Here is a 14,091-nt window from a genome sequence, read left to right as displayed (position 1 = left end):
GGGGTAACCATGTGGAGAAGTAGACACAGTGGCCCTCGGGGCTTCATCCCCAGCACCAGGGAAACCTGACTCTCCCTGTGAGGAGGGCACATCCTGAGCCCAGAAGGGAATGGGTCCCGGGCAGTCAGGACACATGGCGGGGGGCAGAGTTCCAGGCTGCAGCCCTAGGAGCCTCCTCCTGGCTGCAGCTGGGGCTCGTGGGTACCCAGTGCCAAGGTGTTTCTCCCACTTTTCTGTTTCTCTCTAAACTGGGCAGCTGTGGAGCCACTGCTCCCAGCCCGCTGTCCAGCGCTGTGCCTGAGTTTCTTTTCCAGTAGTGAGGGCGGCCTGTGTGGATGGAGCCCACCTCTTATTTTTAGTCTGTGCATATGTTTTGAGGGGTGTACAATTAGGGAAACTAGGTATTTTCTTCTTTTTACATAAACACCAGAATTATACAACGTGGAAAATGTCGCGCCCTTCAGAGCTCTGCCTTCACTCTGGCCATGCTCTGCCGTCAGAACTTCTTTTGGGATTCCTTCTTGAGAATTGCTTTCAGAGCTGATCGAGGGTCCAAACCAAAGTCACTCTGTTCTTTTATTGTACCTTGTTCTTGGCTTGAAATAGATTATCCACCTTCTTCCCCAGATGTGGCTCTGGCTACTTAATTCTTGACAGAAATCAGATCTTCCCTTAGGATGGAGTTTGCAGTGTTGAGGGTACAGGAAAGCCCATGCCAGGGCTTGTGGATGTTATTAGAAGCTGTTGGCTCCTGGTAGGTGTCTGATGAGCTGTGAGCACTTTTCACATCCTTTTATTTAATTTTATCACCATAGCAGTTCCATTTCTAAGATTCTTGTTCAGTTCTTTGTTCCAAGCACTGCAGGAAGTGCTGGACATGCAGAAATGGAAAGGCGCAGTCGCGGCCCCCAGGGAGCTCAGAAGGGTCTACTGGCAAAGCCCCAGAGACGATGTCTCAGGATACAGAGTGTGGGGCCCATTGGTACACAGGTGTCTCCACACGGGGGCTGAGCCAAATAGGCAGGGCTGCTCGCAAAAGGGAGTAAGTGCCTTTTAAGGAAGGTGGCCCCACTTAACAAATGGAAAATGAAGGCTGCAGATCTCATGCTTCTTCCACTGCAGCTTCTCTTGATGGCAGGCAGTTCCCAAGATATGAGCAGTAGCAATATTTGTTGGAGGTGACTGATCTGAAAGGGACAGCATTGATTTGAATGTAAGTCCATAAGTTCAGGAGTGTGTCCTTTTTAAAAATAAGTGTTCAACACTTGAAAACTCTTGGTTCTTTTCCAGCTGGGAACCCAGGGGTGCACTTAACTAACTGCCTTGGCTCTGGGACCCCAGGGAAGGCCACTGGGTGGGGTGGTCAGCATGATTTATGAGCCCTCATCTGCACATCAGAATTGGATGGGAATTATGCTGTATCTTCATCCAGACGTGCTGGGCTGTTTGAAACTGGGCATAGGGGCAGAGGAGACATGGTTGGCTAAGCCCAGCGGTAAAGGAAGTGAGCAAGAATCTTCAGACACACTGCCATCCCTCATGGTGGGGTGGGGTTACAGACTCTGGATTTGGGTCACTGGTGTCCTCAGGAAATCCCAGCAGGCTCCTGACTGCTCCTGTTGGGGGCCTGAGGGTGGGCTGCCCGGTCCAGCTCTCCTGCGATCACACTGCACAGTGCCCAGCTTTCAGAGCGAAATCCCCTGTCTCCTCAGATCGACCTTCAGAAGATGCCCTTGGGGAAGCTGAGCAAAAGGCAGATCCAGGCCGCATACTCCATCCTCAGTGAGGTCCAGCAGGTAAGCACAGGGCCACCAGGGGCCTCCTGGAACCCTCCTCTGGCCGACTTAGCGGGTGAGACCTGGGGGTGGCAGGGGTAACATTTACTCAAGGTTAAGAAACTGGAAGTACTGAACTGCACTTCACGAGGGTTTCGATTTTTTTCAGTTCAATAAATGACAAGTGCCTGCTACTTACAAAAGTTTATCACAAAACTAATGAAGAGCAACATTTTTCAGTTGTCAGATACTTAGTAAACTGACCATAAACTTGAAGACGTTGGTTACCCTTTCTCTTAAAAAGTGAAGTCATCCCTCTGTATCCTCGGGGATTGGTTCCAGGACTCCCTCGGGGTCACTAAAATGCACTCATGCTCAAGTCCTAGAGTGCCCTGCAGAACCCATGGAGGAGAAAAGTTGGCCCTGCACATCTGTGGGTCTCACATCCTGAGATTTTTTTTTTGTTTTTTTGGTGGGATTTTTCTTTTCTTTTTCTTTTTTGAGGCAGAGTCTTGCTCTGTCCCCCAGGCTGGAGTGCAGTGGCACAATCTCAGCTCACTGCAACCTCCACCCCCAGGTTCAAGCGGTTCTCGTGCCTCAGACTCCCAAGTAGCTGGGGTTGCAAGCATGGGCCACCACACCCGGCTAATTTTTTTGTATTTTTAGTAGAGGTGGGGTTTCACTATGTTGGCCAGACTGGTCTCGAACTCCTGGGTTCAAGTGATCCGCCCGCCTCAGCCTCCCAAAGTGCTGGGATTACAGGCATGAGCCACCACACCTGGCCTGAGAATACTATATTTTTTATCTGAGTTTGGTTGAATTCTCAACTGCAGAGCCCACAGGTATAGAGAGCTAACTGTATTTATTGAAAACATCTGTGTATAAGTGGACCCACATACTTCAAATCAATTGTTCAAGGGTCACCTGTGTTGTGGTTTTTATTTTATGTGTCCTTAAGAGTTAGGCAGAGTTTATTTTGCAGTTACTAGGAAGTCATCAAATGGAAGCCTCTTTCATTCATGTTATTTCAACATTCTTTGAGCATCTTGCAAGGTCTCCCAGTCCCGGAGCCTTCCAGCTACATCCTGGAGGGGCTGGAGGGTTCCGCTTATATTTGTGGGTGGGTGCAGGCCTGTCCTATAGAAAGAAGGAAAGCACACAGGAAGCAGAAGTGGGCCCAGGCAGCGGGCTTTCTGGCTGGTGCTGGAGAAAAGGCCCTGAACCGGATCTGTCAACTTCAGTTACAGCTGGCTCTGAGCAGTGAACCTCTCTCCTTGTTCCTTACTGACTGAGAACTTACAAGGCTTTCCTCGGCCCCAGCTTCTTCCCATGCAATAGTCTTCAGGAAGAAGAGCTGGAATAGCATCCTTACCCATTGCCAGAGCCACCTGGGCAGCACAGATGGAAGTACAACTTGGTGAAGTCCATGTCACAGCGAGAAGCAGGCGTGGGGCTTCGGACCTGCTGGGTGCCACTTCATATTCCCTTGACCTTCCTGTGGTCACCTAGGCTGTCTGCCAAATTCCTGGAATCCCAGTGGCCCATCTCTGTGCATTTTTTGTGCACCCTTTGCATAGAGAGCACCAAGTGACGCTGGCAGTGAGTGTAAGGATTGCTTAGCCTTTCTGTGCCTGGCCACTTCAGCCTCCAGGTACAGTAAAAACTAATTCCAATGAAGGTCAGTGGAGGCAGGGAGCCTGACTGAATTTTATAGCGATGGGCAACCTCCTCCCAACATTTTATTATGAAAATGTTTCAAACATACAAAAAGTTGAAGGAATTTTACAGCAATAGTCATTAGCCCACCACCTAGATTTTACAGTTAACATTTTGCATAGTTGTGGCGGGGTTTCAAATGTCTGTAACTGCACAGTTCTTTGTACAAATGAAACTTCATGGGAGAAGCCCATCACGTGTTGAGCAGTGCTTTTAGAGGATGGGGGTCCTGCCCTGCTCTTTAACAGGAAGGTGGTCTTCTGGTCGTTTCCCATGTGTCCTGGCATGTGCACATACCACGCTACTTCTGGACCTGCTGCAGCACCCACCTGCTAGAAGAGAAAGCCTGGCCGGGGGCTTGGAGCTGCTCCCTCAGTCTTGCGTTCCTTCTGTCCCCTCCTCTCCAGGCGGTGTCTCAGGGCAGCAGCGACTCTCAGATCCTGGATCTCTCAAATCGCTTTTACACCCTGATCCCCCACGACTTTGGGATGAAGAAGCCTCCGCTCCTGAACAACGCAGACAGTGTGCAGGTAGCGCAATGGTTCAGAAGGGACTGCAGGTCTGCTGGGCTGGGGTGTGACTACCTTGCAACCGTCCCTCCCCATCATGATCCCTGAGGGCAGCACCAATGCTGGGAGGGCCACCCTCTTGCCCTTGTTTTGAAGTTGGGTTTCTACCCACATTGGTGGAGGCAGAGCTGTTTTTCCTGCCCCTGTTGTACCAAATCCATTGGGGAAAGAGCTGTTGGAGAGGGACAGCCTCTCCCTCATAACAGCATCTTCCTCCCCATTCTCCCTCCCTGCCTTTTAAGAGAGCTCCTGGCTCAGGACCCATTTGTCTAAAGTACCTTCACTGTAGGTCCCAAATGTCAGCATGTACGAGAGGAAAGACAGTTCTTCCACCTCTCAACTCCCCCAGGCCACAAGGCCTTGTTAACATTCCAGAAAGTCCTTATGAGCTCTCAATATGTGCAGCAGGTAACAGGCTGGCCCTGACCAGCAGGAGGGTTTGCCCGTCACTGTGTTGGACCTTCTCTGCATGTAGGTTTTCTCTGCCACCTGGGTGAGTCTGTCTCATTCACCATGATACCTAAGTCGGGGGCTTTCTTTTGCTCCTCCAGGCCAAGGTGGAAATGCTTGACAACCTGCTGGACATTGAGGTGGCCTACAGTCTGCTCAGGGGAGGGTCTGATGATAGCAGCAAGGACCCCATCGATGTCAACTATGAGAAGCTCAAAACTGACATTAAGGTAACAGGGTCAGGCCTTCCTCAAGCATCTTAACCTCTCATCCTGAGAGCAGCGGTCCCAAACTTCCATGTGTGTTAGGATCTCCTGGAAAGCTTGTTAAAACACAGATGGCTGGTGCCCAATAATTCACTTTTCTAACAAGTTCCCGGACATCGCTGCTGGTGGTCCTTTGAGAACCTTTGGGCATTTCACGTGTAGATAATGCACCTTGTTTGCAAGGCAGCCTTCCAAGCCAGCACCTCAGCTTGGCGTACAAATTGATTTTTGAGGGTCTTACCAAAAGTTCTTTTTTGTTTGTTTGTTTGTTTTTTTCCTCTCCTTAATCTAGAGAGGAGCTCTGTTTTTCTAAACCCTTGCAGCGTGAACTTTTAGAAGGCTTATTACCGGTGTCCATTTCGGAAGTGGAAATGCTTGATGGCAGCTGTAATAAAAACACAATGCTTGGGTTCATTTTTCTCTGGTGCTGAAGTGGCCTGTGTTGGCACACACAGTCTCTGAACACCCCGCTTAGACCAACTAGAGGAGGGATTTTTGCCTCAGCTTCTAGATGGCCCAGTCCTTGAGCCTGTCTCCACACTCATGTGCCCCATTGTCCTCAGCCCATTCCCTGCAGTGTTGCAGGGGTTTGGGTGGGCGAGAGTATGTTGAGTCTGGTACCAGGTGTTTACATCGCTAAAGAAAGAGCCTTGGCTTCTTTCCTAGGACAGAGTATAGACCTATGGGTCCAAGCAGGGTAAGACACCACATGTGATTTGTTTTGCCCCTAGAGCACCTTCCTGATGGGAAAACTGTAGGTGTGGTTCTTCTTGAGGGGATTCTTATTCTCTTTTTACAATTCTGAAGCCTTTTAATTAAAAGACAGGGAGGTAGACCAGCATTCTAGGTTTTCTCAACTTTGAATATAAATATGAAAATAAAACATAACTAGTCTTCTCTGTAATACTCAGGCTTACTGAGCATAGATTAATTACATCAGCTATTTGACAGATGCTTGTTAGGCCTGTGCTCTAAGCCAGTGATAATTTTCATTGCACATCATAGCTGTGACTTCCTCTGGCCCATTGTGTTTTAACTCATGCTGAGCTGGACTCTCTTCCAGGAGCCAATTGCTTGTTCTGGAGATGCCCTGTTCACTGACAGTGAACCCCACATTCTAGCTTCCCTGATATCCCAAAACATAGAATTTTAAGACAAAAAGGAACCCTGAGATTCTCTAGCAGCCCAAGTAGATGAAGAGGTGGAGGCTTAGGGAAGTGGAGCCACTGGCCCAGGAGCTGCCCAGCCCACAGGCCTGGGACACAGGCTCTCGGTCATGCCCGGCTTCCTTTGAGGAGTGTGGTGTTGAGCTATGCATTGACTGAGCCTGAGCATTCCTTCTCTGTAGCTCTCCTGGGTCTCTTTTGTGCTAATCCCAAGATTCTGTTTATCCAGGTGATTGACAGAGATTCTGAAGAAGCCGAGATCATCAGGAAGTATGTTAAGAACACTCATGCAACCACACACAATGCGTATGACTTGGAAGTCATCGATGTAAGAATCCCTTCTTCCCCCACTTCCTTCTGTGTCCTGCCAGCTCTTCCCTGCCCACTCCTCCAACCTGGGCCTGGGTGGAAAAGAGCAGTTTATTTACTTTAAATAACCCGAAGAAGTGACTCATTTGTTCAGCAGAAAAATTAGTAGTCTTTTTTTTTTTTTTTTGACATGGAGTCTCACTCTATCACCCAGGCTGGAGTGCAGTGGTGCAATCCCGGCCCGCTGCAGCCTCTGCCTCCCGGGTTCAAGTGATTCTCCTGTGTCAGCCTCCAGAGTAGCTGGGATTACAGGCGTGAGCCACCACACTCTGCTAATTTTTGTATTTTTAGTAGAGACAGGGATTCACTATGTTGGCCAGGCTGGTCTTGAACTCCTGACCTCAGATGATCCGCCTGCGTTGGCCTCCCAAAGTGCTGGGGTTATAAAATTAGCACTCTTATACAGTAGTTTGGGGATGGCTTTTTATTCTGTTTTAAAGGACATTTCCTGTCCCCAAACCTGGTCTCAGAACATAGATTATCAGAGGTCCAAGATAAAGTTCCTCAAGTGCACATCTGCTGCACAGTAATACTAACCAGCAATGGCTGGGCGCTGCTGGGCAGGACCTGGACCTTCCATCCCAGCCTTGTGGAAAACATTTTTTACATTGCAGCAGACCTTAAGTCTTCTAGCCTTAGGGACAGCCGGTCATTTCTCCTGTATCCAGTCCTGTCTTTCAGTCAACCAGAGTAACAAATGGCTTCTTTTGTCCTTCCCTTTGTTTACTATTACAACCAGATCTTTAAGATAGAGCGTGAAGGCGAATGCCAGCGTTACAAGCCCTTTAAGCAGCTTCATAACCGAAGATTGCTGTGGCATGGGTCCAGGACCACCAACTTCGCTGGGATCCTGTCCCAGGGTCTTCGGATAGCCCCGCCTGAAGCGCCCGTGGTATGTGCCTGGCCTGGCGAGGGGTGGACGATGCCTGTCTCTGCAGGTGTCTCCATAAAGAACTTTGAGTAAGAGGCCTAGTTGGTTTAGGGGGATTCTGCCAGACATCCTTTCTTTGGGCCTTCACCCTTTTATTCTCCTGACCCTAACCCTGTCAGGGGTTTCAAACACAGTTTCTGGAACAAAGGAGGTAGAGCATCCAGGCCAGGGCCTGCTGCAGATGCTAATCAGGTGTGTTGACAAGCAAAGAACAGACACGTGGCTACAGGCCAAGCTGAGTCCAGGCTTACCTCTACCACTTCCCAGCCGGGCCACCTCTGAGTGTCAGTGTCTTCAGCAGGAAAACGTAGTGATGAATGAGTAAGGCTTTACCTAGACACAAGGGATTGTGATGCCACCTGCTGGATTCTAGATGTGTCCACCTGGACAGGGCCTTCTAAGCCTCTTGTTTCACAGTTGTAGAATGAGGAGGAGAGAGGTTTAAATGATTCTCTCTGGGGCTGTGCAGTAGTGTATAACGGGCAAATGGCCTACCCTTTGTGAACCTCGTGTTTCATTTACAAAAGGGAATAAAAATACCAGCCTGCATTCCTTGGGTGTTGACAGGCGCTAGTTTAAGTAACATTGATGAGCTCATTCCGTCCTCATGGCAGCTCCATGAGATTATGTTCCCCATTTGAGAAAAGAGGCAAGTGGAGTCCAGAGAGGTTACGTAGCTTCTTGCAGCTCCTTGGCACCTGGCAGAGCTAGGATCTGACAGCCTGGCTTGTGAGCTAAAACTTTGGTATTTCCTCACCATGGGCATTGTGAGAATTAGAAGTGATGGATTGCAGCACTTAGCTGGGTGGCTTGCTCAAGTTGTCACTCAGTGAACAGCTGCTCCTAATTTCCCATCAGAAGATTCTCAGCTCTCCCTTTTCCAACCTTCCAGACAGGCTACATGTTTGGTAAAGGGATCTATTTCGCTGACATGGTCTCCAAGAGTGCCAACTACTGCCATACATCTCAGGGAGACCCAATAGGCTTAATCCTGTTGGGAGAAGTTGCCCTTGGAAACATGTGAGTAAACCTGGCTCTGGGACTGATGGCATTTCATGGGGACAGGTGGAATGGGCTATATAGGCAGAACTCCCCTTGGCTGGGAGAGTAGAAATTCCCCCACTGCAGTTACTGGACCCACCAATTAGGATTCTTTTCTTATAAGTAGCAGAATCCAATTCAATTTAAGGGAACAAGGGAGATACAAGGATACTTCAGGAAATGCAAGGGCAGGAACGCAGCCAGGCCTCCAGAGCTGGCAGTGTCTTCTCTCCATGGACTGGGAAGCAGAGAGATTGAGTTGCACAAAGGATGATCCCCCAGGCCGCCTCCTCCACTCACCAGTGTTTCAGTTTTCTTAGACCAACCCAAATGGAACTGGAATTTTAATTCCACTTCCAGATTCTCCATAGAGAAACATCTGATTAGTCCAGCTTGATTTGGACATCCACCCTAGTCCTGTGAACTGTAACCAAAAGCACAAGGTCATGTAAAAGGCCAGGGGTCTGGGGACTGTGGAATGTGGACGGAAACCCAGAGCTGCTGACCACCACTCCAAATAGGGCCTTGCCTTGAAAATGGCCCCATAGCAGTGATCGCTGGGCACAAACTATGTTCAGCCGCAACTGCAGTTTCGTGTTCTGGAACAGTTCCAGAAACTCAGGAGGGAGCCTGAGCAGTTAAGATGGTCTGGGTGTTGTGGACTTTTATCTCATCTCTGTATCTGATCTTATTCTCCTAATCAAACTTGGTTTCGAGAGCCCAGTGTGAAGGCTTCTTCTGAGACTGTCCTCTTTTGAATAGGTATGAACTGAAGCACGCTTCACATATCAGCAAGTTACCCAAGGGCAAGCACAGTGTCAAAGGTAAAGTGTTTCCAAAGCTGTTGCTACAGCCCGAGGCACCCTGGACAGCACAGAAGCGGGGGGCTTGCTGTCCTGAGAAGGCTGCCTTGTGGCTGGCTGTCAAACAGCTGGAGATTGATTTTATCTTTTCGAGGGGTGTGTGTGCGTTGTTGTTGTTGTTTGGGGGGTGGTAGTGGTGGTTAATATGCTGCAACTGACCATGATTGGAGGTTCATTTTATTTATTTTGGTAAAAAAAAAAAAAAATAGGGAAGCTCTATAGCAGGAGGTTCATTTTTAAAAACAGTTCACTCTCTGTGGCTGCAGCTGGTATCACAGATGCCACAGGAGAATCTTGGTGCAGGCACCAGTAACCAGGTGCATGGGTTTCGGCTTTAACCTAACTTGCAGCTACAGCAGTGAGGGACCTCTCGTGACATAGTAGTGCCTGGAGCATCTTGGATTGCTAGAATTTGCAGCATACGATTTAGAACCTTCCACTGCCTGGTTGAAGTGGCCGCTCTGAAATTCTATTGAGCCGAAATGTGATCCTGTAGGGAGGGTACTGCCACTGTTCTCATTAAACTCAGTGAAGGTTGATGCCCTGGGAACTTTGGTTTATTGCCTTAGTTTTATATCTGAAGAAAGATAGAGCATGTCTTTAAAATGAGCACATGAGGCTGGGTGTGGTGGATCACCTGAGGTCAGGAGTTCGAGACCATCCTGGCCAACATGGTGAAACCCTGTCTCTACTAAAATACAGAAAATTAGCTGGGTGTGGTGGCGCGCACCTGTAATCCCAGCTACTCAGGAGGCTGAGGCACGAGAATTGCTTGAATCCGGGAGGCGGAGGTTGCACTGAGCTGAAGTCACACCATTGTACTCCAGCCTGGGCAACAGTGAGACTCCATCTCAACAAGGAAAAAAAAAAAGAAAGACCATATGGACTCAACATCAAATAGAGCTCATCTCCCTGGAAGCTTTGCCACATCTGTTCTCACAGTTCATGTCACTTGTGACTTCTGTTTTTCAGGTTTGGGCAAAACTACCCCTGATCCTTCAGCTAACATTAGTCTGGATGGTGTAGACGTTCCTCTTGGGACCGGGATTTCATCTGGTGTGAATGACACCTCTCTACTATATAACGAGTATCCTTTCTTGAGTGTGCTGTGTGAGCACAAAGGGATGTTCTCGAGCTACAGAGTCACTTATGTGCTGTCAGATTACCCGGGGCAGACAAGGATTAGAGGCTGTCCTGTAGTGTGTCCCATGGTGACTGTTTCCCTTCTGTGGCCCCTCCCTGTGCATAGCCTGGCTTACAGGGTACGAGCCTTCCCCCAGTTTCCAGAGGATGATCTCCTCTCCTCAGTCTGCCTGAAGAAGACTTAGAGTAACTTTCAGGCTGGCATTGAGCATCCTGCCAGCCCCGGGGAGATGAGGCAACCCAGCCCCATGAAGAGGCCTTAGAGTGACTTTCAGGCTGGCACTGAGCGTCCTGCCAGCCTGGGGGAGATGAGGCACATGTACCCTCTGTTGTATGGCTGTTGGCTCCTTAACAAGCTTCCCCTCAGGTACATTGTCTATGATATTGCTCAGGTAAATCTGAAGTATCTGCTGAAACTGAAATTCAATTTTAAGACCTCCCTGTGGTAATTGGGAGAGGTAGCCGAGTCACACCCAGTGGCTCTGGTATGAATTCACCCGAAGCGCTTCTGCACCAACTCACCTGGCCGCTAAGTTGCTGATGGGTAGTACCTGTACTAAACCTCCTCAGAAAGGATTTTACAGAAACGTGTTAAAGGTTTTCTCTAACTTCTCAAGTCACTTGTTTTGTGTTGTGTCTGTGGGGAGGGGTGGTTTTGGGGTTGTTTTTGTTTTTTCTTGCCAGGTAGATAAAACTGACATAGAGAAAAGGCTGGAGAGAGATTCTGTTGCATAGACTAGTCCCGTGGAAAAAACCAAGCTTCGTTAGAATGTCTGCCTTACTGGTTTCCCCAGGGAAGGAAAAATACGCTTCCACCCTTTTTTCTAAGTGTTCGTCTTTAGTTTTGATTTTGGAAAGATGTTAAGCATTTATTTTTAGTTAAAAATAAAAACTAATTTCATACTATTTAGATTTTCTTTTTTATCTTGCACTTATTGTCCCCTTTTTAGTTTTTTTGTTTGCCTCTTGTGGTGAGGGGTGTGGGAAGACCAAAGGAAGGAACGTGAACAATTTCTCATACCTAGAAACAAAAAGAGCTTTCCTTCTCCAGGAATACTGAACATGGGAGCTCTTGAAATATGTAGTATTAAAAGTTGCATTTGAAATTCTTGACTTTCTTATGGGCACTTTTGTCTTCCAAATTAAAACTCTACCACAAATATACTTACCCAAGGGCTAATAGTAATACTCGATTAAAAATGCAGATGCCTTCTCTATTTGTGTATTGCGTGTCTGGTCTCATTCTGACTACAGATATGGTTAATCTTCACAGTGCAAGGTCCCAAGAGACTTTGGGGGGATTGTTTCTACCCTTATCTGTGAAACCCCAGAACGTGCCAGGCAGCAAATAGCATTGCTTAATGGGAATGCCCCACCTAAGGGTGGGCCAAGCACCAGGCATAGGAGACACTTTTTTTTTCCGGCTTATCAGATGCATTGTGGTGATCAACTCATCCTGCTCTCTGGAGGACTGCCTTTCATACACCACATTGCCTCGTACAACTACTCTACATTTGAGAATCATACTTAAATGTTTACGTTTCAATTGCCTGAAAGCAGGGCCAGTGTCTTATGTCACCTCTGACCTTTTACGGAAGGGGACAAGTGAGGTAGTAGCTCACACCTGTAATCCCAGTGCTTTGGGAGGCCGAGGTGGGAGGATCATTTGAGGCCAGGAGTTCAAGACCAGCACCTTTGACCTGGAGACCCTCTCTCCTGATCATCCAGCAATCCAGGCTGTTCGGCTCTTGGGCTCTTGAGTATTCTGCACTCTTTACCTTTTTTTTTTATCAGCACAGAGAAAGGCAATTACCCTCACAGTACCTGATTAAATAAGTATTTTTAGGTTGGAGTGATTACTTAGTGAGTTCCCTGTAATCAAAACTGGTTTCTTTTTTTAAGGAAGATTCACATTTCTCAATCTATTTTCCTTTCAAAAGACAGAAATTAGCACTTTATGTTTTAGTATACACATTCTGCTTTTCTCCCTTCACTTTAAAAAAATTCAAGTCCTGGCAGGCTCACGCCTGTAATCCCAACATTTTGGGAGGCCAAGGCGGGCGGTTCACGAGGTCAGGAGATGGAGACCATCTTTGCCAACTGGTAAAATTCCATCTCTACTAAAAATACAAAAATTAGCTAGACATGGTGGCGCGCACCTGGAATCCCAGCTACTCAGGAGGCTGAGGCAGGAGAATCGCTTGAACCCAGGAGTCAGAGGTTGCAGTGAGCTGAGATCGTGTGGCAACAGAGCAAGACTCCGGTCTCAAAAAAAAAAAGTCCTATCTCAGGGTAGCAACTAAAATGTGAGAATTTAATTTAAAAATTAAAGCCAACCGTGAACCCGGGGTTGGAGCCTGCAGTGAGCCGAGATCGCGCCACTGCACTCCAGCCTGGGCAACACAGTGAGACTCCGTCTCAAAAAAAAAAAAAAAAAAAATTAAAGCCAACCTTGCATAGAAACTCGGGGTGCTCCATGAGAGAAGAGAGAGGTACAGCCCTCTGCCCCTCCTGGTGAGCTGCCCTCCTCCTGCCTTTGTGCCTGGAAGTGCCCTTGGCCAACAGTAGTTGCCCAAGGCAGTACTGGGCTCACATTTCAGAGCACACTGTTCCATGCATACATCTATAAAAGATGCCCTACGTACACAGTAGTGTTTTAGCCAATGTGCTAGCCAATGAATTCTGCATCGGTGGTTATCTCTTGCTACACAAGAGGTGAAGAACCATTCCTTCAAGCGTCCCAGAGCTCTAAGGCGAAGCTGCTATAGAATGATTTGCCTAGAACTTTGCCTTAGGGCAAACCTCAAGTACTGCTTTTAGGAATGAAATCTAATGGTGGCCTTGTCCCTGGTGCGGGCATAGTATGTACTCAGTGTTAATTGTTTACACCAAAAGCCTGGAAGCTGCATTGTCTTTTGGCCTTCAGAAACCTTGTATCTTAACTGTTAAGATCTGAACATTGGGAATCATTCACCTCTGACCTGTTGGGCTGGTTTTATTCCGCTCTATAAAGTACACCCAGGTGCTTTAGGAGTTCACATTTCTCAAAGTGGTGTCATTGCCTTTCCCTTAAATTCTGTTTTGACTCCTCAAAGATTGGTGGTTGCTTTCTTGAGGCATAGTGTTTCCACCATTTCATCAGGCAGGGCCTTCCAAATTGAGTCTAAGTTGAGGCCATTGAGGTTTAGGGAGGTCTGATACAGTGCTTAGCATCCCACTGCCCGCTCACTTCTGCCATTCAGCCTCAGCATGGAAGGTTAGATGGCAGCTTCCCTTTGGCATGTGCCAAATATGCCCATTTGTATGGTTTAAGAGGTCAGTGTTGGTTTTCTCATTTCTTTTTACTGTTCTCTAGAGTAGGTCATCTGGGTTATAAGATATATTTTGGAGACTTCAAAAGTAAAGAAAATGTGGCCTGTAAACACCTTCCTGCTCAGTGAATTAGCCCTTATGTGAAAAATGTTGCCCACTGGACTAGGGAACAGTGCTAGTAATAGGGACAGCTGGTGTGCGTCCTATGGGCCATGTGTACTCAGAGCACTCAATGCCACCCACCACTGTGGCATTCTGTATAGCTTTGCTTCTGATCAGCGACCTCATTCTACAGCACAGAGTTCAGCATCAGGCTTGTACTTAGAATTAACTGGTTTTGCCACATGCCCCATCACCCAGAAATGACCTAAATGAAGAGTAGAATGGCTCATGATGGTGCCAGTTGTGAGACAGCGTCCTGAAGGGATGGGGTTTCATCTTACGGATGCAGTAGAGGCTTAAAATCAGAGACCAACCTGGTGTCTCCCCC

At 47.9% G+C, this 14,091-nt stretch overlaps 1 protein-coding gene across 1 annotated transcript in view; it reads left to right on the top strand.

The window, feature by feature from the left end:
• The window catches only part of PARP1 (poly(ADP-ribose) polymerase 1), a 47,365-nt gene extending 36,170 nt beyond the window's left edge, over nucleotides 1-11,195 (top strand). Inside the window, exons 15-23 of the mRNA XM_019031257.4 lie at nucleotides 1,713-1,796; nucleotides 3,899-4,021; nucleotides 4,612-4,740; nucleotides 6,172-6,270; nucleotides 7,051-7,203; nucleotides 8,135-8,262; nucleotides 9,046-9,107; nucleotides 10,119-10,233; nucleotides 10,657-11,195. Of these exons, the coding sequence (XP_018886802.2) occupies nucleotides 1,713-1,796; nucleotides 3,899-4,021; nucleotides 4,612-4,740; nucleotides 6,172-6,270; nucleotides 7,051-7,203; nucleotides 8,135-8,262; nucleotides 9,046-9,107; nucleotides 10,119-10,233; nucleotides 10,657-10,738 (975 nt within the window). The 3' untranslated portion in view covers nucleotides 10,739-11,195. The remainder of the gene's footprint in view (nucleotides 1-1,712; nucleotides 1,797-3,898; nucleotides 4,022-4,611; nucleotides 4,741-6,171; nucleotides 6,271-7,050; nucleotides 7,204-8,134; nucleotides 8,263-9,045; nucleotides 9,108-10,118; nucleotides 10,234-10,656) is intronic.
• The last annotated feature ends 2,896 nt before the right edge of the window (nucleotides 11,196-14,091 follow it).

Source organism: Gorilla gorilla, chromosome 1 (assembly GCF_029281585.2).
Source record: "Gorilla gorilla gorilla isolate KB3781 chromosome 1, NHGRI_mGorGor1-v2.1_pri, whole genome shotgun sequence".
NCBI classification, from domain to species: domain Eukaryota; kingdom Metazoa; phylum Chordata; class Mammalia; order Primates; family Hominidae; genus Gorilla; species Gorilla gorilla.
The sequence above is the reverse complement of the archived record's forward strand: the minus strand, read 5'-3'. Positions and strand labels throughout refer to the sequence as shown.